The sequence below is a fragment of the Nycticebus coucang genome, chromosome 9 (assembly GCF_027406575.1).
Source record: "Nycticebus coucang isolate mNycCou1 chromosome 9, mNycCou1.pri, whole genome shotgun sequence".
Lineage (NCBI taxonomy): Eukaryota > Metazoa > Chordata > Mammalia > Primates > Lorisidae > Nycticebus > Nycticebus coucang.
Genome location: NC_069788.1, coordinates 110,753,856 through 110,777,989, shown reverse-complemented (window position 1 = coordinate 110,777,989; position 24,134 = coordinate 110,753,856). Strand labels below are relative to the sequence as shown.

At 38.8% G+C, this 24,134-nt stretch overlaps 1 protein-coding gene across 7 annotated transcripts in view; it reads right to left on the bottom strand.

Annotated features, from left to right (window-relative positions):
- AREL1 (apoptosis resistant E3 ubiquitin protein ligase 1) overlaps positions 1 to 24,134 on the bottom strand; it is a 47,477-nt gene that overhangs the window by 20,888 nt on the left and 2,455 nt on the right. For 2 of the 7 annotated variants that reach the window (XM_053601881.1, XM_053601880.1), the window contains exons 2-6: positions 13,644 to 13,901; positions 10,550 to 10,871; positions 5,795 to 5,855; positions 4,657 to 4,883; positions 3,512 to 3,749 (exon numbers count right to left, since the gene is read on the bottom strand). In XM_053601881.1, the coding sequence (XP_053457856.1) occupies positions 3,512 to 3,749; positions 4,657 to 4,883; positions 5,795 to 5,810 (481 nt within the window). In that variant the 5' untranslated portion in view covers positions 5,811 to 5,855; positions 10,550 to 10,871; positions 13,644 to 13,901. The remainder of the gene's footprint in view (positions 1 to 3,511; positions 3,750 to 4,656; positions 4,884 to 5,794; positions 5,856 to 10,549; positions 10,872 to 13,643; positions 13,902 to 24,134) is intronic. The other 5 variants (XM_053601884.1, XM_053601883.1, XM_053601886.1 and 2 more) reach the window with 3 other exon arrangements.

Sequence of the window (24,134 nt, the reverse complement as noted above, 5' to 3'; positions counted from 1 at the left end):
TGAAAGACTCTGCTAAGAAGATAAAAAAAAAAGCTACAGATAGGGGGAAAATATTTTCAGGCCACATAGTTAACCAAGTATTACCAAGTAGAATATACAAAGAACTCTCAACTCTTATCTTTGTAAAAAAATAAAAGTTCCAATTAGGAAATGGTCAAAAAACATTAAGAGATATTTTACCAAAGAGGATATATAGATGGCAGGCAAATAAGCACATGAAAAGATGTTCAACACTGGCTCCGCGCCTGTAGCACAGTGGTTACGGAGCCAGCCACATACATGGAGGTTGGCAGGTTCGAACCCAACCTGGGCCAGCTAGAACAACAACAGCAACTGCAACAAAAAGTAGCCAGGCATTGTGGCAGGCACCTATAGTCCCAGCAGCTAGCGAGGCTGAGGCAAGAGAATCGCTTAAGCCCAAAAGTTTGAGGTTGCTGTGAGCTGTGACACCATGGCCTTTACTGAGGGCAACATCGTGAGACTCTGCCTCAAAAAAAAAAAACAAAACATATATATATATATAAATAAATAACATGTTCAACATCATTAACCATTTGAAAAATACAAATTAAAAGCACAATGAGATACCACTGTACACTTATCAGAATGGCTAAAATAAAAAATAATGACAATATTAAATGTTGTCAAGGATATGAAGAAATTGGACTATTCATACGTTGCTGGTAGGAATGTAAAATGCTACAGCCACTCTGGAAAAGGGTTGGCAATTTAAACTAAGCATGCAACTATCATACATCTCAGCAATTGTACTCCTGGGCATTTATACCAGAGAAATGAAAATTTATATTCACACAGAACCTGTACATGGTTTATAGCAGCTTTATTCACAACAGCCAAAAACTGGAAACAAACCAGATGTCCTTCAGTGAGCGAATAGTTAAACAAACTGTGGTACATTCACACCACGGAATACAGGTGGAGCATCTCCAATACAAAAATCTGCAATCTAAAGTGTTCTAAAATCCCAAACTTTTTATTATTTATTTATTTATTTTGAGGCAGAGTCTCACTATGTCGCCCTGGGTAGAGTGCCTTGGCGTCACAGCTCACAGCAACCTTAAACTCTTGGGCTTAACCGATTCTCTTGCCTCAGCCTCCCAAGTAGCTGGAACTATAGGGGCCTGCCGCAACACCCGGCTGTTTTCTGTTACTGTTGTCATTGTTATTTAACAGGCCCTGGTCGGATTCGAACCCACCAGCCCTGGTGCACGTGGCCAGCACCCTAACCACTGAACTACGGGCACCAAGCCCAAAATCCCAAACTTTTTGAGTGTCAACATGACACTTATTGGAGCATTCAGATGTTGGATTTTCAGATTTGAAATGCTCAACTGGTGAGTAAAATGCAAATATTCCAAAAACACTTCTGGTCCCAAGAATTCCAGTTGAGGGATACTCAACCTGTACCATCAATAAAAAGGAACCGATTACTGATACACTGAATAACCTGGATTACTCTTCAGAAAATTATGTTAAGTGAAAAAAGTCAGTCCCAACAGGTTACATACTATATGATTCTACTTATATAATTTTCTTCAAATGACAAAATTATAGAAATGAAGAATAGATTAGAGGGTTGCCAGGGGCTAAGAAACAGGTACTGTGGGAGGTAAAAAGGCAATGAGGGATCCTTGTGTTGATGGAAATGTTCTGTATTTTGACCATACCATTGTTAATAACTTGGTCATTATTGGCTGTTTTTTTTTGTTTGTTTGTTTTGTTTTGTTGAGACACAGTCTCACTCTGCTGCACAGGCAAGCATGCAGTAGTATCATCATAGTTTATAGCAACCTTAAATGCCAGAGTTTAAGTGATAAGTTGAGTTCAAGCCTCAGTCTCCCAAGTAGCTGGGACTACAGGTGCACATTACAATGCTCAACTAATTTTTCTATTTTTAGTAGAGATGGAGTCTTGCTCTTGCTCAGGCTGGCCTTGAACTCCTGAGCTCAAGGGATCCTCCCACCTCAGCCTCCCAGAGTGCTAGCATAACAGGCACGAGAAAGGGTACCTAGCCCAAATAACTTGGTTATTATATTATACTACAGTTTTGTAAGATGTTACCACTGGGGGAAAGGGTATACCAGATCTCTGTATTATTTCTCACAACAGCATGTGAATATATAATTATCACAAATTTTTATCACTATTTTCTATTTGTGGCAAGGAGGTGAGGTGATGACAATTGATGGGGACAAGAGTCTCTGAATTAAGCATTCAAGGAAAGGAAGAGATACATGGAGAAAGAGATGGCTGGGGAGCCACTTTGTCCACAGCTTTCTTTTGCTGTACAAGAAAGAAAATAGAACTAAGGAAGCAAAGCTACACAAGTCTTCTTAAGGCCCTACTCACTGGGTTTAACTCCAAAAGCTACCCAAGGTCTTATCACTTCTGTGTATCTCAAACCACCAATTACCTAACTATGCCCTTGAAAGGAAGCCAGGCAGGGCACTTAGGGCAGATAGGATCTCAACACACTACACATGTAAGTTGCAGATCTGAGAACAAGAGACTATAATTTTAGACCTCAGTATTGATGAGCATCTGTTATCTGGCACAAAGGACATGAGAGGGGGAAAAGTAAAGATAAAGGCCTCAGTTCTTAGATATCAGAAGCTTGAGCAGGCGTTCTTTTTGTTTTTTATTTTTTCAGTTTTTGGCTGGGGCCGGGCTTGAACCTGCCACTCCCTGGTATATGGAGCGGGCGCCCTACTCCTCGAGCCACAGGTGCCGCCCTGAGCAAGCATTCTTTAGTGACAAAACACTTATTGGAAGCAAGGGTGAGATTAGTGTTAAGGTGCTTTTAGTTTCAAAAATCAGAAAGACTTATCTTTTGTCTATTCTGGTACTCTTATCTCTTAAGAACTCACTGGGTTGATGAGTCAGCAATTCTACTTACAGAGAAACAAAAACATGTCTACACAAAAGCTGGTACACAAATGTTTTTAGCAGGGTTATTTATAGTAGCCAAAAGGAGCAACAACCCAAATGTCTATCACCTGATAAATGGATAAATGAAAGGTGGTATATACACACAAAGGAATATTATTTGGCAATAAAAAGTATTAATTCAAGCTGCAGCATGGGTGAACCTTAAAAGCACCATATTACATAAAACAAGCCAGTCAAAGAAGGCCATGTATTTTATGATTACATTTATATGAAATGTCCAGAGTGGGCAAAGCTACAGAGACAGTAGATTCATATTTGCCTAGGGTTAGGAGGTAGGGGAAAAAACTGCCTGCTTATGTGTATGGAGTTTCTTTTTGGAGTGATGAAAAATCCTCTAAAATTATCTGTGATCATGGCTGAAAAACTCTGTAAACTTTAAAAACCTTTAAACTGTATATTTTAAATTGATGAATTATCTGACATGTGAATTATATCTCAATAAAGGTAATATTAAAAAAAAAAAAAAGAAAGGGAAAAAGGGATGGAGGGAATGAGGGAAAGGGATGGAGACAAAGGGAGAAATAAAGGAAAAAGAACCTACCAGGCTGAAAAATTTTGTAGTAGGGACTATAGGCCACATTTAATCCACCAAGCTTCACTGTAATTTCATAACGCCCAGCCTTGCGCACAGTGAAGGCCACCTTCACTACATTGGAATTGGGCTCCTGAAGGACTTCCTGAGTTACTGGGATTTCCACCGCTAGCTCAACATGAGAGATGTGAACTCTTAGTCCCACAGGCCGATGTGCAGGGAAGGGCTGCCCATTCTTATAGAATAACTGCAGTGGGGAGAAGAGAGGCAGCTATTAGTGAGAGGAGAGAAAAAATCAACTCCTGTGTAACTAGAGAAGAATGTGGGGATAGGGGCATTAAGCTGGCAGAGGCCACACTGGTAAATCCCAGGACCTACCCACTCCTGATAGTCCTGTTCACAGAAACACAGAGAAACCAATTCCCCCAACACTCCAAAGAAACGATTCAATCGTGAACAAATTCTTAACTTGTTCAGAGGATAGGATAGAATTAACTCTGAATCAAGAAAATGTCCACCTCAACTAGACATTTCTGAACCATCATTGCTACCTCCTTAGTCTTATCAGCCCTCTTAAGTGCTAACCCCAATTTAAAGGTAAGTTAGCCACTAAAGCACTAGGCAAGGCCAGGAGGGGTTTAAGTTCTCAAGTTAAGCTTAATGCTACAGTGAAGAAGTCACTGCAGGGCTCGGCAAACCTTTTCTGTAAAATGCAAGATAGTAAACATTTTTGGTTTTGTGGGCCATATACAACTACTCAATTGTCATAATTATTCAAATGTGAATGCAGCCGTGGTCAGTACACGATGAATAGGGTGTGGGTATGTTCCAATGAAAATGTATTTGCAGAAACAGAAGTTGGGCCTGATTTGCCAACCCCTAATCTGTAAGTACCTACTCTTTTTAGTAACATTTTTCTTATTTCAAAAGTTAACATTAACCTTTATACTTCTTCAAAGGTTAAGTACCTATTAAAATGATAGACACATTTGTAACTCTTCAGACAGTAACACTTCCCAAGTTCCTGGGAGAGGCTGAAAAACAAGCAAAAATGTTAACATTCCAGGCCAACACCACCAACAGACTGAACTGAGTTCTGGAAAGCAAGTAACTCAGAAACCCCAATGGTTATGGAGACAGAAAAATTTCCTTACATGCACTCGGAAGGCCATGCTGTGGCCCACCTCATAAGGGTCCTTCCAATCCCAGGAGACTTTGCAAGACCGGGGATCCAGGTAATTTCCTCGCACATAGTCATAAATAGTCCGGTCCCCTCGACGCTCACGGTCCTCATTCTGGAGGAAGCTGACTACACGTGCGGCAAGTTCAAAGAGGAACTTAATTGTGAAGAAGAATGCAACCACAGATACTGTGATTCCACCTATGTAAAAGAGAAAACACACAGACCACCTGCCTGTTACACATTACAGCATCTCATTAAGGAACAGGACAGCCATCTCTCAAAAAGTACAGGAAGTCAGTATGACACTGCAAGACTGCAGAAGAGAAACACTGTGCTGGACCACTACCACTGTGGAGGAAGAGAGAAATTTCTACCCCAGGCGCTCAGCAACCGCGGCCCTCAGGCCAAATCCTACCCACTGCCTATTTCTGTAAATAAAGTTCTATGGAATAAAGCCACATCTGTTTGTTCACAAACTGTCTACGGCACCACGCTGTAGAGCTAAGTAGGTGTATGGTCTTCAAAACCAAAAATATTTACTCTCTGGCCTTTTACAGAAAAAGTGTGCTAAGCCTTGTTCTACATGAACTACATATAATGCTCCCCTGCCCCCTCCTTCTTGCATGAGATTGGCCCCCACAGAGGCAGTGAAGAGAATGTGCATTTCCCCCATTTCTTCCCATAAAGAATGCACACCTGGGAGCCTTCCCGTCCCCTGTCCACTTGGCAGAAGCCTTCCCCAGTCCCCATCAGAGTTAGGGGTTTTCTTTTCTGGGCTCCTTCAAACTCTTGTACTTGCATCTATTATAACTTTTCTCCTCCTTGACCAGCTCCCTGTCATGTTATGAATTCCTACTCCTTGAAGGCAGATTTTTGCCTCACTCAACTTTAAACCCCACAGTAAATAGTGCCTGGCACTGATTATAATTGCTCAATAAATATTTCCCAAATGAATGAATTCTGCTGCCAACCCTGTGAAGGTACATTCTGGCATGACTGGAAATATTTCAAGCTGTATTATTAAGGGCAATGAGGATAAACAAGGAGGCAAAAGGGACCTAAGCAACCCTAACAAAAAGATAATAAAGAAAGCTCTTTCTATAACGTACCAATAACGTAAAACATCAGGTCCCTTCAATGCCGACAGACAGCCGAGGATCACAGCTGCAGCTGTAAAAGAAAACTTTAGTTTTTTTCTATAATTCTTCCTTATAGCCATCTCAGTGTAGGAGAAAGTAGAGCACATAGCTTGAGCCAACCAATTAATTGTCTCTAGTCTACAGTCTTACTATTCCTTCCTCTCTCTCTAGCTTGACAGGTGCCCTATGACATGTTTCAGAGAAACAAAACAGACTGCATCATTCCCCCTAAGGACTTCCAACCTACCAACCACCCTCGGAATACCACAAACAGCCACTTGCTTGCTATATTGCTAATTACAAAATGCAATAACTAGGCTTTCATCTCCTTAGATCCAGGGTTCCCAAGATAATTTCCCTCCCCTATGCAAAGTGGTACACAAGCAAAGATAATGGAGTCACTTTCCCTTAAAAAGCAAGTATCGTTATTGTTGGTATTATGTAATTAAAATGAACTCTGGGTCAATGCAATAATAAGCAGTGGGTATTGTAAGAAAAGTCATTTACACTATTACTGATCAGTCAAACTAATGGGCCCTTTGGAAGATGAGCTCAGCAGAAAGGCCAAGGGGAGAAACAAAAGGAGACTGTATTTCTCATCCTATGTGATGCCTGTCAAGGTCAGAGTTTGAAGGGAAACTGAATTTCACTGTCATTAAACTTGTTTCCGGAATAAAACATCAATCTTCATTATTCATTTGGTCATTTGAACCACTAAAGGTGCCACCAAGGAAAAATGCAAAGCACAAGAATATTCTTATCTTATCACTGAGTTTGGCCTTAATACAGGCTATGTATGCTTTCCATTCCACAAAGTCAATATGTATACTAAGGTTATCACTGTTACCACAACCCAGCACCTTTTATCAGAATTAGAACATTACTTGAAGGCAAGTCAGCTAAAAATTTCTAGGCTAAGATCTAGAAGGAAGCAAAACCTTTTTTCAGATTGTGCTTTTATACCTGATCATGCTGAAAATTTTTTAAGAAAAATAAAGAACACGGCCCATTAGTTCTTTTGATAATAACATACCCAGTGGATCCCACAGAGAGTAGGTAATTTCAGGAATGACAAGTTTCACAGAAAACCCTATTTCGACTGGTATCTAAAGTCCTTCTAGAAAAGAAATCCACATAAGGAACATTAAAATTGTCAACACATGTAGATTAAGGCACTCCCCAAAAGGCCTAATTATAGACAATATACAGACTCAAAATTTAAAATTTAAGATGGAAACTATGGAGACTTCTTCCCAAATAAGTATCTTGTCTTCTAGGACCCTATCTTGAAAAGCTGCTATCATCTCTCAAAAAGCAACTGTCTGCACCTTTCAGGATATGCTAGATGACTTGGTGGGATGGAAATGGTAGTTTAACTGTCTTTATGTCATCCAACCTGGTCCTAAATGTGAAACCTCTGGTCCTCAGTGAAGTTATAGCAGCAGCAGCAGCAGCAAATGAAGTATGTGTATATGTGGCTGATGTCACAGACTTGTAGTCTCATGTCTCCTGCTCCTTGGAAGAAGAAGAATAGTGCCAAATTTATGGCTTGAGTCACCATGGCTGGAAAAATTCCTGTCTACTATCTCTGACAACTACAATCACCTTTTCTGTGAGATGCAGCTTACAGTAAATCAGAAGCCTGGAGACCTGAGAAGTCTCAACTGCTGTAAAAAGAATGGAGATTTCTTTGGTACCATCTCCTTTAAGTGTAACTCACCATAGCCATCAAGGCTCTAAAATCAAACAGTGTAACAAATAGTATAATGTAGAGGATGAGGGTACAGACTCTAGAGTTAGATCACCTAGGTTCAAATCCGTGCTCTGCCAGTCATAATGTGACGTTAGACAAATCATCTAATCTTTCTACAGGGTGTCAAATGGGACCAACAATGTAAGGGTGCTGTGAGGACTAAACGAGTTAACACACATAAACAGAGTAGTGCTTGGCTCACAGCAAGTTCTCAAAGTTTTAATGATTATTACAACTAGCATAACAACAGTATCAGTATCACTACTCTTTTGTTTTGGAGCTGATAGGAAACTCAAGGAACCTCTCTATTGCCCAATACGTGGTTTCTACAACTGTTCTTAAAATCTCAACCTACTTGGCAGTCTTTCTTTATCACCCTCAGTAGAGGTGCCAGTGGCATCACAGCTCACAGCAACCTCCAAATCCTGGGCTTAGGCAATTTTCTTGCCTCAGCCTCCCGAGTAGCTGGAACTACAGGCACCCACCACAACACCTGGCTATTTTTTCATTGCAGTTTGGCCGGGGCTAGGTTTGAATCCGCCACCCTCGGTATATGGGGCCGGCGCCCTACCCACTGACCCACAGGTGCCGCCCTCTGCCTGAAAATTTTTATAGTAAAGAGTTAAAAATTCATCCTGAAATAATTCATTCAACAAATACTGAGTGCTTACTTAGTATGCCAAGTACTAGGGGAGTAAGTAGCCATAGTCCCAATTCTCATGAAGCAGAGAGTAATAAGCTTACTTAGTTGAGTCCTTGGTCATTTTTCTTCATTCACTTATAACTCACTGTGAATGAGTTATTTGTTGTCATAACTCAACAAATCACCCTCTGTCTGTCCCTAATGATACCCCCACCTCTACCCAACACGGTTCTCCTCGACCTCGCCTTCTACAGTACTCATTATTCATCCTGTGATCTATCCAAATCAGATCCTTTACATTTTTACATACAAGTTCTAAAATTTTCCATCTCCATCCCTTCAAAGTTATCTCCTCTGCCCAGAATATCCTCTTTCCTCTCAGTCTCTACACATGGAACATCTTGTGATCCTAAGGTCTAGGGAAAATCCCACCTAGATTCCTCCCTGAAATCTTCCCTCATCATCAATTTAGAAAATTCTTCCCTCTTCTGAGTTTCCACACAACTTTTTAAAATTTATTTTATAGCATGTATATTCTTTTAGTCTCTCGTTTATTTCCTTTTTTACTTTAGAAGTGGTTAATAACATGTGGTAATGACTAGTCTTAAAAATTATCCAAAGAATCCAACATAATTGCATATAGTAACTGCAATAAATGTTAATAAAATATCTGCTGGATAGGGTCAAAGGACTTTCTTTTCCTTGTCCAGAATGCCTAAGGAATTTCTAGATGGGATCTATTTTCTTTCTTTCTTTTCTTTTTTTTTTTTTTTTTGTGGTTTTTGGCTGGGGCTTGGTTTGAACCCCCCACCTCCAGCATATGGGACCGGCGCCCTACTCCTTGAGCCACAGGCGCCGCCCCGGGATCTATTTTCTACATACAGTTTTAAAAGACTTCTCTAACTAGCAGGCTCTTGAGTCAGGAGTTATAAGCTCTTTAGACCTAAAAGTTGCCAATTTAATTCAGTTCAATAGGTATGTATCAAATACCCACCACTAGGGTCATGGATTTTCACACACGGTATTTTTCTACAATAGTTTCTATAGCACCTTCTAGCTTTCACTGTTCACACTTCTGCACAGCATTATTTTGGAACTTTTTCTGAGTATAATTCAAGCTTTTATACTTTTCCTGAGTATAATTCAACTATGGTGAGGTTCCGTCATACTATTTCAAACAATTGTTACATAAATATTTCGTTTGTTTTTGAGCTCATCTCTTTAGCGCCCTTGCTTTCAACTCATTGGAATACTCTAGGCTAGGAGAATAACAGTAGTAGTAAACTCATGACTTTCTAACCCTTATTGTGCCACCTTTCACAAGCCAAACACTCCCCAAATAAGTGCTTTATGTATGTTAGCCTAAGTTAACTGTCACCACAGCAACTTGATGAAATAAGTATTATTCTCATGTTACAGTTAGAAAAGTTGGGCTTAGAAAAATTAACTTGTTGAAAATCTCACTGATGGTTAGGTGACAAGGCTGAGACTCAACACCATGGCTAACTATAAGCCCAATGCTCTTAACTTCATACAACAATGAATTATGAAAAAGAATGAAGTCATAGGAATAGTGAAGTATTTGAGAAGAGAAAAGATTTAAGAAAACAGGTAAAAGTATGAGAAGTATTACCCAACCTTACTGTGAAGAATCTAAAGCTAAAATTAGAAAGATAAACTCTTACAGCTCTTTTTTTCTTTTTTTTATCTTTTGAAATAAAAGCAAACATGACAAAGGAAAGTGGAATGCAAAAAAAAAGAAAGTGGAATGCAATATCAATTACCTAATGCAGAAATAGCACTTGCTTACTGAAGAATCCTGGTCTAGTTGCTTAATACTACAGGACTTTCACTCAAATTACCTACAAACGGGGGGGGGGGGGGATTCTTGAAAATACCCATCTCAAGGGGCTCCTAGAAAGTGAATTGACATACACATTCTAGAACTTTTTGGGTTTTTTGGAGTACTAAGATTTAAAATTATGATAGCAAGTAAATTTTAGCCCCAACACTGAAGATGAGCTGTGAAAAAGTCATTTCCTGAAAATGAAGAATGATTTATTCATAATTAAAATTGCTCTACTAGGGGCAAAGTGAATTTTCACTGCAACTGCATACTTCAACAGCTATCCCTTGCTGAACAAGACTAAAAGGTTGGTCACTGGATCCACAATCCGCATCCCCATAACTGAATCTTTTTTTTTTTTGCAGTTTTTGGCCGGGGCTGGGTTTGAACCCGCCACCTCCGGCATATGGGGCTGGGCCCTGCTCCTTTGAGCCACAGGCACCGCCCCCCATAACTGAATCTTAAACCAGTCTATTGTCTTACCTTTAAGCGAGGGCCCATGTTCTGAGAACCAAGTGGAGCACTTGTATTCACCAAAGCAGGTAACTTCTGGCCCCTTTCACCTTGTCTTCCAACTTGCACATGAAAGAATCAAGCTGCAAGGTCAACAGAAAGGGTCTGTCCATCAGACCTTCACTGAGGATGTGTCAGAATAAGCAGAGGGTCAATGTTTCTGGAAGGAACTGGATGAATTCCAGGGTAGAGAAATAGAGCCCAAGAATATATCATTCCCGGATTTGTCTGTAGTGCAGAGTGCAATCAACTGCCAAAGGATACATACGTTCTGGTGTCCCAGGTTCCTACCCTAAAAGAAAACAGCGTTAGTGATATAGGTTTTTATTTCTGAAAGAGATTCCCCAGAAAACAACAAAGAGGAGGAAGAACAGGCAGGGGAAAGTATGGGCCACCAAAAATAACAAAGTGTTGGTAAACTCTAACCAAGCACTTTCAATTAAAACTCCATAGTTTCCTCGAGGCCACTCTCCAGCTCCACAAGAGAGGTCACCCGGCAACTTCATGGTCTATAACTAGTATATCACTCCCCAGAAGGAAGCTCCAGCACGTCAGTTGATTCTAATCATTCAGTAGAAGCAAATGAGGGCACAGATTTAAAGAATGAGCTTCAACACAACCACATGCCCAGTTTCAATTTAGTGGGGCTGATGAACAGAGCCTGGGAACAACTATGAAGAGAAATGAGACACAAGCAGAGACAGAAGCAGATTACAGACGGCCTTATATGCCACGATAAGGAATCAAAACTATTCAGTTGGAAAGGAGAAATCTCCAAAGAGCTTAAAAACCCAATCTATCACCCTATGCAATCTGCTCCCTTTATAACCATGTATGCATTTCCAAGACTTAAAGCTGATTTTATGTTTAAAATAGTAAAATATGTTGCTACATGTGGGAAAAACAAATCTCTGAACTTTCAAATAAAGTCACTAAATAACATGCGGTGATGGCAGTTTATAACTCTCAAAGATATTCAAGAACCAAAAGTGTAGCAGAAAGAGGGTTTATGGCAATGCAGACACAAACATCCACCATAAAACAAATTAGAAGAGACTACTAGACTGTCTTACCACATGACAGGAACTATCAATACCTATGCTTCCTAGGTATTAATTCACCACTCTAAGACACAAACAATTATCCCTATTATCCCTTCACCCCAAATGAAGAAATTAGACACAAGAAGGTGTACGTATTTTTTTCAAGATAATACACAGTGAGTAGAGTTGAGTCTTTCTTTTTTTTTTTTTTTTGGTTTTTGGCCGGGGCTAGGTTTGAACCCGCCACCTCCGGCATATGGGACCGGCGCCCTACTCCTTGAGCCACAGGCGCTGCCCAGTAGAGTTGAGTCAAACCCAGACAAACTGAACCCAGAACCTATACTACTCTTCTGCCTCTATACTATAGGAAACCAAGGTAGAAAACACAAAATGCTACAAAAACAAAAGAACAGAATGAGCAAAGGCCAGCAAACCACATGAGTTGGCAAACTTTTACAATTAAAAATAAATACGTCCATTTATTTTAAAATATTCCATCAGATTTGCCAAATACATGAGCCAAAACCCAGGTCAAATAGCAAATGGAACCAGCATAAAGAATCTGCAAACAAGAGAACAGTTATGTAAATTATAAGAGGTCCATATGAGAGAATGTTATGTAAGTATTTTTTAAATGACACTTTTAAGTATTAACAATATAGGGAAATGCTCACAAATAAAATGTTGACTGAAAAGGTAGACAAAAAACTTGTTTAATAGCACAATCTCAATTTTAGAAATAGTATAACAATATATGAAGAAGACTAGAAGGAAAAACATAAATATATTAATAGTGTTCATCTCTTGGTATACAGATTATAAGTAATTTTTCTCTTCTACCTGTACCTTTTAGTGTTTTTTTTTTTTTTACTTTCTTTCTTTTTTTTTAAAACTGGGCCTTGCTATGTTACCCAAGCTGGTCTTCAACTCCTGGCCTCAAGTAAACTGATCCTCCCACCTCAGCCTCCCAAATAGCTGGGATTACAGGTGCAAGCCACCTCACTAGACCCTTTAGTGATTTTCAAATTCTTTTTGTTTTTTTAGAGACAGAGTCTCACTTTGTCGCCCTTCAGTAGAGTGCCGTGGTGTCATAGCTCACAGCAACCTCCAACGCTTGGGCTTAGGCAATTCTCTTGCCTTAGCCTCCTGAAGTGGACTTTAGAACCAGGGTACTACAGGTGCCTGCCACAATGCCCAGCTATTTTTTGTTGCAGTTTGGCCGGGGCCTGGTTCGAACCAGTCACCCTCGGTATATGGGGCCAGCGCCCTACTCACTGAGCCACAGGCACCGCCTGATTTTCAAATTCTTAATGATTCAAGAACATGTACAGAATTCCTACTTCTAGAGAACAAATATTTTTAGGAACCTATTTTTTTTTTTAAAGGAAAAGATTAGGTAAGTTACCCTTTTTTTCAAGTAAGATAACAGTATAAAGAATTAAGATAAAACGTACTGAACCTTTACTTCATTTCATTTTGATCCAATCCTATGATCAAGTTAAATAACTCCGAGTTTTAATATACCTTACTGTCCACCCCATGAACTACCACGCTTATCCCATGCTTCAGTACCTCTAGTAAGTTTCAAGATTCAACTCAAGCACTCCGCCTTCTCTGATCCAGCACCAAGGCTTCTCTGAGGACCCTACCCATACCAGGCCGTGAATCATTCCCTCCTATGCTGAAGATACCTCTATTATAATATTTATTAGTCTGTACTAAAATTATTTGTTTATATAGTAGTATCTACTAATAGATGGTGGGCTCCCTGAGGTCACTGGCTGGATCATTCTCATTTTGACTCCCTGTGGCTAGTATGTTATTCATCCCTACTATGTCAACCTGCACTTTTACAGGATCCCAGCTGATTCCTATGCATATTGAAGTTTGAAAAGCATGGTCTAGACCAGTGTTTTTCAACATTTTTTATCTCATGGCACAGTTCAACGTATAGTTGAACTTCCACAGCACACATAAATTATGTTGATCAAAAAAAAAGAGTAAGAAAAGAACATACTTACTGTGCTTTGAACTTCTTTTGAAAATAATTTAAAATGATCTTTAAGAATTTTCACAGCACACCTAAGATCCTCTCACGGCAAACTGGTTGAAAATCACTAGTCTAGGAGTCAGCCTAAGAAGGTGCCCAATATTCAGTATCTTTCACAGGCTTACAGGTAATACTGATGCTGCTGGTCTTATAAACCATGCTTTCAGGAGTAAGAGTCCAGAGAAGGAGTCAGCAAACTGCAGCCTCCTGGCCAAATCCAGACAGCCACCTGTTTTTGTAAAAAGAGAATAAAAACAGCCAAGTTCATTGGTTTACAAATTATCTATGGCTGCTTTTGTGCAATGGCAGAGCTGAGTAGTTGCAGCAGACATGCATGGCCCACAAAACTTTACTATCTGACCCTTTATGGAAAAAGCATACCACTTCCTAGTCTACTGGTCCTAGTTGTAAAGCTAGCTGCTTTAATAAATGAACACATCTTTATAAATCAAAGAAAACATTAAAATAATTTTCTTCCAATTCTACTATTCCCTCTCAGAAGAGCTACAAAACTTGCAGAATTATGCAAATGTTTCTAATTTCAACTCTGATTTAAGTTGCCTCTTATACTCCAATTAGAAATTTTATACAACCATTTCCCAAAGTACGTATTTCATACAATTATGCTTGCATTTCATCAAGGCTAATATTTCCTGAAACCACTTTGCCACTGGGAGGCAGAAATGAGTAAGACCCAGTCAGTGTCCCCAGGGAGCCCACCATCAATTAGGAAATATTGCTATGTAAACAAATAATTTTAATACAGACTAGTAAATGTTACAATAGAGGTATCTTCAGCATAGTAGTCTGACAAAGGAGGAAATGATTGAAAAAACTAATATGAAAGTCTACTTCAGAATTCTGAAGTACATACAGAGCTTGCAGCAGCACACAGGCATTTCACTATCACCTACTGATTTCCACAAAATAAGACAGGACAGAAGAAAGGACATTTGCTTTCTAAGACATCATCTCCAGCATTTTCTATACAGAAGCACCAGCCATGAGTCCAGGAACATGAAATTAAAAAAACCCGAATCATTCAATTAGCAAAAATTGTACAGATTATGGAGGTCTAACCAAGGAGGTTCCAAGAAATAAAATACACCATTTGGATTATGGGTTTACATTTATCATGGCTTAATTTCTCCATGACTTAATTTCACCCTGGATTATTCTCCCCATTCCAAAATCTCACCATAAAAGATTGCTCTCTCCCACCAAGTTTATTCTCTTGAAATATTCATACAACTGTGTACTTCTGCTATCTTGGTTCAGCCAAGTTATATGGTTTTCATTTACACTTTCCTCATCAATCAGACCCTCCAGTCTCTTAATCATTCTTGGGTCTTCTATGAACTCTCTCCAGCTGGTCCCCAACAATCTGGTAATGAGGTGCCTCCAAATGTCTGCAGCCTTCCAGGAACAGCCATCATTAGAACAAGATGAGATCAGTCTTCTTGGTTCCATGACATAATACTCCTGAGTAGGCAATACTTCCCCCAGATCACAGTAACCTATATTAAACTACAACCCCATTTCCTGCCTCCCAGATCTGCGTATGGGCCATGTCAGAATGTACTAGAAACCAGAGGACAAATGATATGTTCCTGCAGCGTCTATTTTACTAGAGCAATGATTTTGAACCTGTGTGCTGTGACTGGATCTTGGGTGTGCTGTGAGAATGTTTAAAGATCATTAATTAAATTATTTTCAAAAGAAGTTCAAAGCACAGTAAGCATATTCTTTTTTTAAATCTTTTTTTGGATCAACATAGTTTAAGTGTGCCATGGAAGTTTAACTACAGGTTCAAGTTGTGCCATGAGATCAAAAAGGTTGAAAAACACTATACTAGAGGATGAGTAGAGAGAAAAAAAGTATTTTCATATTAAATTCGTAATAAAAAACAGAATGTAAGCCAGGTGCAGTGGCTCAGGCCTATAATTCCAACACTCTGGGAGGCCAAGGCAGGAGGATCACTTAAGCTCAGGAGTTTAACAGCCTGAGCAAGTGTGAGACCCCATCTCTACTAAAAATAGAAAAACTAGGCTCAGTGCCTATAGCTCAGCAGCTAGGGTGCCAGACACGTACACCAGAGTTGGCGGGTTAGAATCCAGCTCAGGCCTGTCAAACAACAATGACAACTGCAACCAAAAAATAGCCGGGCATTGTGGTGGGCGCCTATAGTCCCAGCTACTTGGGAGACTGAGGAAAGAGAATCGCATAAGCCCAAGAGTTTGAGGTTGCTGTGAACTGTGACGCCACAGCACTCTACCAAGGGTGACATAGCGAGACTGTCTCAAAAAAAAGGAAAAAGAAAAAATAGCCAACACTGTGGTGGGCACCTAGAGTCCCAGTAGTCAGGAAGCTAGGGCAGGAAGATGGCTTGACCCCACAAGTTTGAGGTTACTGTAAGCTACGATGACACCACAGCACTCTAGCCAGGGTGACAGAATGAGAATCCATCTGCAAAAAAATAAATAAATAATAGGAAAAATTAAAAGTAGAATATAATATTTGAATGAATTTCTTTTATTATTATTATTTTTTTTTAATTTTATTTATTTATTTATTTTTTGTAGAGACAGAGTCTCACTTTATGGCCCTCGGTAGAGTGCCGTGGCATCACACAGCTCACAGCAACCTTCAACTCCTGGGCCTAAGCGATTCTCTTGCCTCAGCCTCCCGAGTAGCTGGGACTACAGGCGCCCACCACAATGCCCGGCTATTTTTTTGTTGCAGTTCAGCCGGGGCCGGGCTTGAACCCGCCACCCTTGGTATATAGGGCTGGCGCCTTACCAACTGAGCCACAGGCGCCGCCCTGAATGAATTTCTAAAGCTAAAAAACATGGCTATGTTAAAAATATTCATAGGTATTTTGTACTTGAAGTAGAAAAACTGCTTGGAGCTCTGCTCCTAACCCCCAGGGGTTACATAGCTGTAACTATCCTCTACCACAAGAGTTACTGGAGCCAAAAAGTTTGAAAAGCACTACACTCCCCAAATTCTGGTGGGCATTATCATCCATCCCATATGTTCACATTTTAAATGACATTTTTCTGCAGTTTCCCCATCCCTAGAAATCTGTATTTATTTTCTTTTTGCCTAAAATCATTTGTGAAAACTATGTTGCAGTTCACTCTGTGAACCAACTGACTACCATCATCTTACTGACTACCAACATCTTCAGGTTCCTCTGTATCATTCATTCTTCATTCATTTCACCTTTCTTGAGTATTTGCTGTATGTCAAGCTGAAAGCTAGAAGCTCCAGTTGTAAGGATAAGTAAAACAGGATCCTTTCTTAATCTGGAAGAACTTGTTCCACCTCTACTGTGGGAAATGGGCAATAGAATGTGGCAAGTGCCCTGAAAGAGAAATAAACAAAGTATGGAGGACCAAAGAAGGCAAGGTGAGTCTGCCTAGAACAGCGGTTCTCAACCTTCCTAATGCTGTCGCGACCCACAGGAACTGTATTAAAGGGCCGCAGCATTAGGAAGGTGGAGAACCACTGGCCTAGAAGAATGAAGTCTTCACAGTAAAGACAATGCAGCTAATTACTTAAGAATGAGTAAGCATTTGCAAAGCGGGGGTGGGGTGGGGGGGATGGGAGGAGGGCTAGACTAATATCCTAAGCAGAAAGAATGGCACAGGCAAAAGTACCAAGTCAAAAAAAGGAGTGATGAAAAATCCAACATTATGAAAGCAAAGTGTTTAGAAAGACGACTTGGAGCCAAATTAGAGTGAATGATTCTAAGTAGTAGGTAAGAATGCGATTCTTGTTACTGACTGATCTTGGACAAGGTACAGCAAGTCGATCTTGCTTCATTACAATGTTAAGGAGGAAAAAAAATTGATTCCCAGCCAGGGTCACTGGGCAGGGTCACTATTTGTGTGGAGTTGGCACCCTCTCCCCATGTCTTGCATGGGTTTTCTCAGGGTACTCCAGTTTCTTCCCACATCCCAAAGATACGCACATTAGGTTCACTGGCATGTCTACATGGTCCCAGCCTGATTAAGTTGTGGGTGTGGGTGTGAGTGCACCCTGTAATGGGATGGCATCCTGTCCAGGGTGGTGTCTATAGGATAATCAGATGAATACATCCATGGAACAAACAAAAATAAGCACACAGGCTCGGCGCCTGCAGCACAATGATTACGATGCCAGCCACATACACCTAAGGTGGCGGGTTCCAACCCAGCCCAGGGCCAGCTAATGACAATTGCAACAACAACAAAAAAATAGCCAGATGTTGTGGTGGGCACCTTGGAGGCTGAGGCAAGAGAATCGCTTCAGCCCAAGAGTTTGAGGTTGCTATGAGTTATGATGCCACAGCAGTCTATTGAGGATGACATAGTGAGACTGTCTCAAAAAACAACAACTAAAAAAAAAAGAAATAAGCACATAATGATACAGAGATACCAATAAAATCTTGAAGACACAGGGAATGGAGAAGACCATTGTGGAAAGCAGTTAGGCCAAGAAAAGGACTAATGATAGAATTCTGAGGGGATCAACATTATCAAAAAGGGCTGGCACTTAATAAAAAAGAATGAGAAGGAAAACAATCAGAGAAGAGCAGAGAAAATAGTGGAAGTGGTTTATCAAAGGCAAAAGAAAGTGATTATTTCTAGAAATTAGTGGTCAATCGTATCAGATTCAAAGATTTATGCCAGAGGGGGGGGACTCAAAATCAGCCCTCAATTTTTCTTCCTGAATTATTTGGGACTCTCATTTTCTGATCTAGCAACTATTTCAATAAAATGTGTATGTTTTACCATCTCATTAATAGTAAGAATATTAACTTAAACTTGACCTAATGCTGATACCACGTAACTATATAGTAAGCTCTTTGCAATTCAATTCAGTGATATTATTATTTCAAATCATTTTAGTGCCTATAACAAATTCAGATCTAAACTAATCTGAATCCATTCTCTAACCCCGCATAAATTTCTGGCAAAATATCTTGTCATAAATTTTTAAAAATCAAGTTTTTTGAAGTATAATTCATAAACAGTTAAATGTTACCAATCTAGTATGTACAATTAGTTTTGACAACTCTGTAAGGTTACCATACAAAATATAATCATGATATAGAACATTTTGTCATTCCCAAAACATTCCCTCATGCACCTTTGCAGTCAGTCCTCCTCCCCCAAGTCCCTAAGCAACACTGACATACTATCTACCACTGTGGTTTTGCCGTTTACAGAACGCCCTGTAAATTTGCCTAATATGAAAAATACAGTCTTGTGTGTGGCATTTTTTCACCTAGCGTAATGGTTTCTAGATTCATATATGTTGTTACATGCTTCTGTAGTTCATTCTTCTTTACTGCTGGGTAGTACTCCATCAAATGGACAAACTGCAAGACGGTTAGCCACTCACCAGATGAAGGAAATCTGGATTATATCCAGTTTGGTGCTATTGTAAATGAAGTTGTCATGAACACTCAAGTACACATCTTTGGGTGGACACATGTTTTCATTTCTCTTGGGTAAATATCTAAGAGTGGGATTGCTGAATTATATGGTTAAGTATTTAATAGAGTATACTTAACCTATAAGAAATTGTCACACTGTTTTCCAAAGTGGCTATACCACTTTGCATTTCCACCAGCAATGCACGAGAACTCATTCTAATAGATATGAATTGGTATACCACTGTGGCTTTAATATGCATTTTCCCAAAGACTAACAATATTGAGCATAGCTTCTCTGATGAAGTATCTGTTCAAAACTTTTGCCACTTCTTAAGATTTGTGCAAATTACATGGTTCATGAGAAAATTTGTTTCATATATGTAATAATGCGTAGTGATCAAGTCAAGGTTTTGCCATTCTTTTAAAAACTGAGCTGTTTGTGTCCTCTTATTATTCAGCTGTAAAAGTTCTTTATATATTCTAAATACGAGTCTTTCATTAGATTTACATTTGGCAAATATTTTCTGTGACTAGCTTTTTCTTTTCTTCTTTTTTGTTTTTTTCCCTTGTAAGAGAGAGGGTCTCACTCTGTCAGTGAGGCTGGAGTGTGACTGTAGCTTACTGTAGTCTCATACTCCTGGGCTTAAATGATCCTCCTGCCTCAGCCACCCAAAACACTGGGATTACAGGCATGAGCCACCACAGTCAGCCTCATTTTCTTAACAGAAAATAAACTCTTTTTTAAAATCACAAAGATTTTCTCCTGTTTCTTCTAGAAGTTCATCTGAAAGTTTCACAAGAGAAAATCTCTCATCAAATCTTTAACAAGATTTTGTTATCTCCTGCATTCCATTTATCTCAAAATCATTCAGTTTTATTATCCTTTGGTTGCTTTCAAATTCAATTACCATGAACTATTTAAGTTATAGTCTATTTTCGAAGATTTTTATCTTTTCACAGATTTTTCTCCTTTTCAATCTAATAAATAGCAAGCCTGTATTTAGCCAAGGTTTCGTTTCTCAGTTCCCTTCAAATTGGTACAAAACCTCCGCACCCCAAAGCTGGTTCTTAAAACAACTAAATTCCACAACCCAGAAACTTGAGGTTATAACAGAGGCAATAAACTATTTACTCTTCTGATTTTAAAAAGAAGCTTTTAAAGATCATTCTCACCATATTGGGTTACTCTAACCTGCGAGGATGCTGGAGAAAGTTATAATCAATCACTGGTTAAATTAAAATTTAGGCTTACAAAAGGCTAAGCTCACCAAGACAGAAGTAATTCCAAATTTCTTAATTCAATGTGGATTTTCTCTATTACATCATTCTCTTTAAAACAAGCTAGAAAGTTCTTTAGATTCAAAATGAAATATCTACATAGTATATACAAAAGCATAGCTTAGACTGTTAAAATAGTTTGCCATTCATTCTCAGCACAGTTCAGACAAAGTAAGAAACAGGGATTCAAAGCTAATGTGAGTTAAACGGGTTGAACAAGAAATGACAATTTGCCATTGCTCACTTGGTTACTTTGTGAGATGTCTGGAGGAAAACAATATAGAAAACTGGCTCATCTCTGTCTCATTCTTTACTCTAAATCTAGAAAACATTAGCTTCAGTGCAGTGCACTGCTCCCTCCTATCCTGATGTGTTTTCTATATACAGTACTAACTCTACTGTGCCTTATCCACAGAATCAGGACAGGCCCCTGTGTTCCCATCCATGGCAGCTTTTATGCTTAGGTGACCTTGGACCACTGAATCTTGGCTATAACAGGAAGATTTTTAAAACAAATTCTCTGAATCTGACAAGCCGTCTCCCTCGATAAGTCTAGGAAGTTGTTATTTGATTAACTGTGCATGAAGGGGCAGGCAAACAGCCAGATCTGCAGACCAGTCAGGTGGAACTGGAATGGTCATGCATATACTTAAAAGCTAACAAAATTTCTGCCTTTACTACCTTCTGTTACTTTCAATTCTACTCTAATTTTTAACGAAACTAAATTACTCACATAAGTGAAAGGAAAAGCAAACTTAAATGAGCATGTTATGTTCCTTAGGAGTCTAAGAAGAAATCTCAACTAGCCACAAAAATAGCAACGTAAGATGACTCAATTTGGAGAAACTCAACACTTACTTATTCAAAACAAAATTTCTGTTGACCTAATAATCAATGTTACCAAACAAGAATTTATTAATTTCTACAAATGTATATTAAGAACCTACCAAACACCAAGCAATATGTTGGACTCTAAGGATTCCAAAATGAGTAAGATAATCTCCTGCCCTTTAGAAACACACAGTTTAGTAAAGAAGATGGACAAATAATTACATAGTTGTAGTTCCATGTAGTAAAATCTATGAGGTAAGGATGGGAATCTTAATCAGCAGCAGCCCTTAGCTTCTCAGGAAACTTCACAGCACCCCTCTGGGAGCAAAGCCAACTTTTCCATCATTAACAATGCTCTGGGAGTCAAAGAATACAGAACGCTAACTACCTATGCAGAATTATTTATTCTCATGGTCAATGGCTTTCACTCTTCAGCACTAGTCAGAGAGGATTATTGGACCACATACATAGCACAAAAAAAGCACTCATTGGAAACCCCAACCTATTTACCAAAATTACACATGGCTAACTGGAATATGGTATTCTGGATTGGGTCCTAGGACAGAAAAAGGACATGTTCCACAAGTGGAACAACTTGTGAAATTCAAAGAACGTCTATAGTTTAATTAAGAATAATGTACCAATACTAATGTCTTAGATGTGAAAATATGCCACGGTTATGTAAGAAGTTAATATTAAGAGACGCTGTGTGAAAGGTATACAGGAACACTTCTGTACTACCTTTACAATTTTTCTATAAATTTAAAATTATTCCACAATAAAAAAACTTTAATTACATGTGATTCTTCACTTTATAGTCTCTCTCCCCAGTAGGATTCTGATCCTGCCTCCCTAGTCACTGCCCCATTCAGGTGATGCTCAGCTAAACTTTAAAATCCTTCTCCAACCCTTAATCCATTTTAACAGACTGGCTGGGTTTACTTCTTCATCAAGACATGAAAAAACTAGATCAACCTTGGGAGGTTTTAACTGCTTTCTCTTCCTAATAGCTTCACTATATACACAAAGGAGTATACTTGGATTTGAACTTCCCAAAGTGGACAAGAGAGGGTTAAAATAATGTGAGCTGGATATCCAGATAAAAGCAATGGAACACTATAGAAAATGTATGTTTGTATATTACTAGATTACCTTTATCTGATCTCTAGCCAAAAAGTACAATGAATAGAAAATAGAATTAACAGATGTTGCAAAACTGCACTGAAATGAATGCTTTATCTATAAGCTCTGAAAAACACAATGCAAATTCAACTATTCAAGGTAAAAAAAAAATTCATATAAAAAAGAGCCAGGCACAGTGGTACACACCTGTAGTCTCAGCTACTCAGGAGGCTGAGGCAGGTGGATCACTTTAGCTTAGAAGTTCAAATCTGGCCTGAGCAACATAGTGAGAACCAGTCTCTTTAAAAAAAAAAAAATACATATATGTATTTTATATATGTGTATATATATGGTATTGTTCAAGTCAGACTAAATAACAAAACATGTATCTGCTAGCTTTAGTTTCAAATAGCTAAATCAGTATTCACCTCTCTCTACTAAATCCTATCTTGTAAAGTAGGCTTCAAAAGTCCCTTCAAGAAAACATCATCATAGTGAAATAACATAATATTGAGGGCTCACAAGTGCCCATCGATCCATGAATGGATTAATAAATTGTGCCATATGTACACCATGGAATATTATGCAGCCTTAAAGAAAGATGGAAACTTTACCTCTTTCATGTTTACATGGATGGAGCTGGAACATATTCTTCTTAGTAAAGTATCTCAAGAATGGAAGAAGAAGTATCCAATGTACTCAGCCCTACTATGAAATTAATTTATGACTTTCATATGAAAGCTATAACCCAGTTATAACCTAAGAATTTGGAGAAGGGGGGGAGGATGGGCGGAGGGAGGGTGATTGGTGGGATTACACTTACAGTGCATCTAACAAGGGTACATGTGAAACTTAGTAAATGTAGAATATAAATGTCTTAACACAATAACTAAGAAAATGTCAGGAAGGCTATGTTAACCAGTGTGATGAAAATATGTCAAATAGTATATAAAACCAGTGTATGGTGCCCCATGATTGCATTAATGTACACAGCTATGATTTAATAATAAAATAAAAAAATATTGAGGGCTCAGATGTACACATGTGCACACATACGTACACACACGCATAAACGGCAATAAAGTTAAACAAACTCAAAAATTTGAAAACTGCTATACAAAAGAATATTGATAAAGGCTAAGTATTCATGAATCCTTCAAAGAAAAAGAAACCACAGAAAAATAAACCTAAGCTAGTTAATAGCTAAAGCCATTTAAAAGGTAAAATGACACACTAGAATCCATTAAGGTCATAAAATCTGTTCTGTTACATGGTATGTTGGTAGTATTAAGTATTACATAATAGTACTTTGACCTGAACCACTACCAGAAAGATGAACAGGTAGATTAATTCCTCTAAAATATTTCAAATCACGTACCTCTTTTCAGCCCCCTACAAGTCTTTCTCCAATACAGGACTGTGGTCTTGAAAAGTAACTAGCACATGACCTAGTACAGAATGAGTCCTTAAAAAATGCTTTCTGAATGAACACACAGCAGTAATTTACCTCTGAAGTATCCTTACAAATCACTTGAACTTCAAAACTTAGGAGCAGAATATGCTGTATGCTATGCTACCACATTTAGGAGGCAGCCAAGTTAATTGAAAAATAATTAACAGCAACAAATGTTTACTGGAGGGAAAAAGCCCTGTCATATAAGTCATAAAAATAAATATAAAAACTGTAACTTGAAAATGGAGCAAATTCTCCAGATTAATCTTTTCTTCTTGATGGCCACAACATGAATCTACCTATGAATTTCTAACATTGACAAATAAGATATTCTTTAGGAAATCTTTCATTAT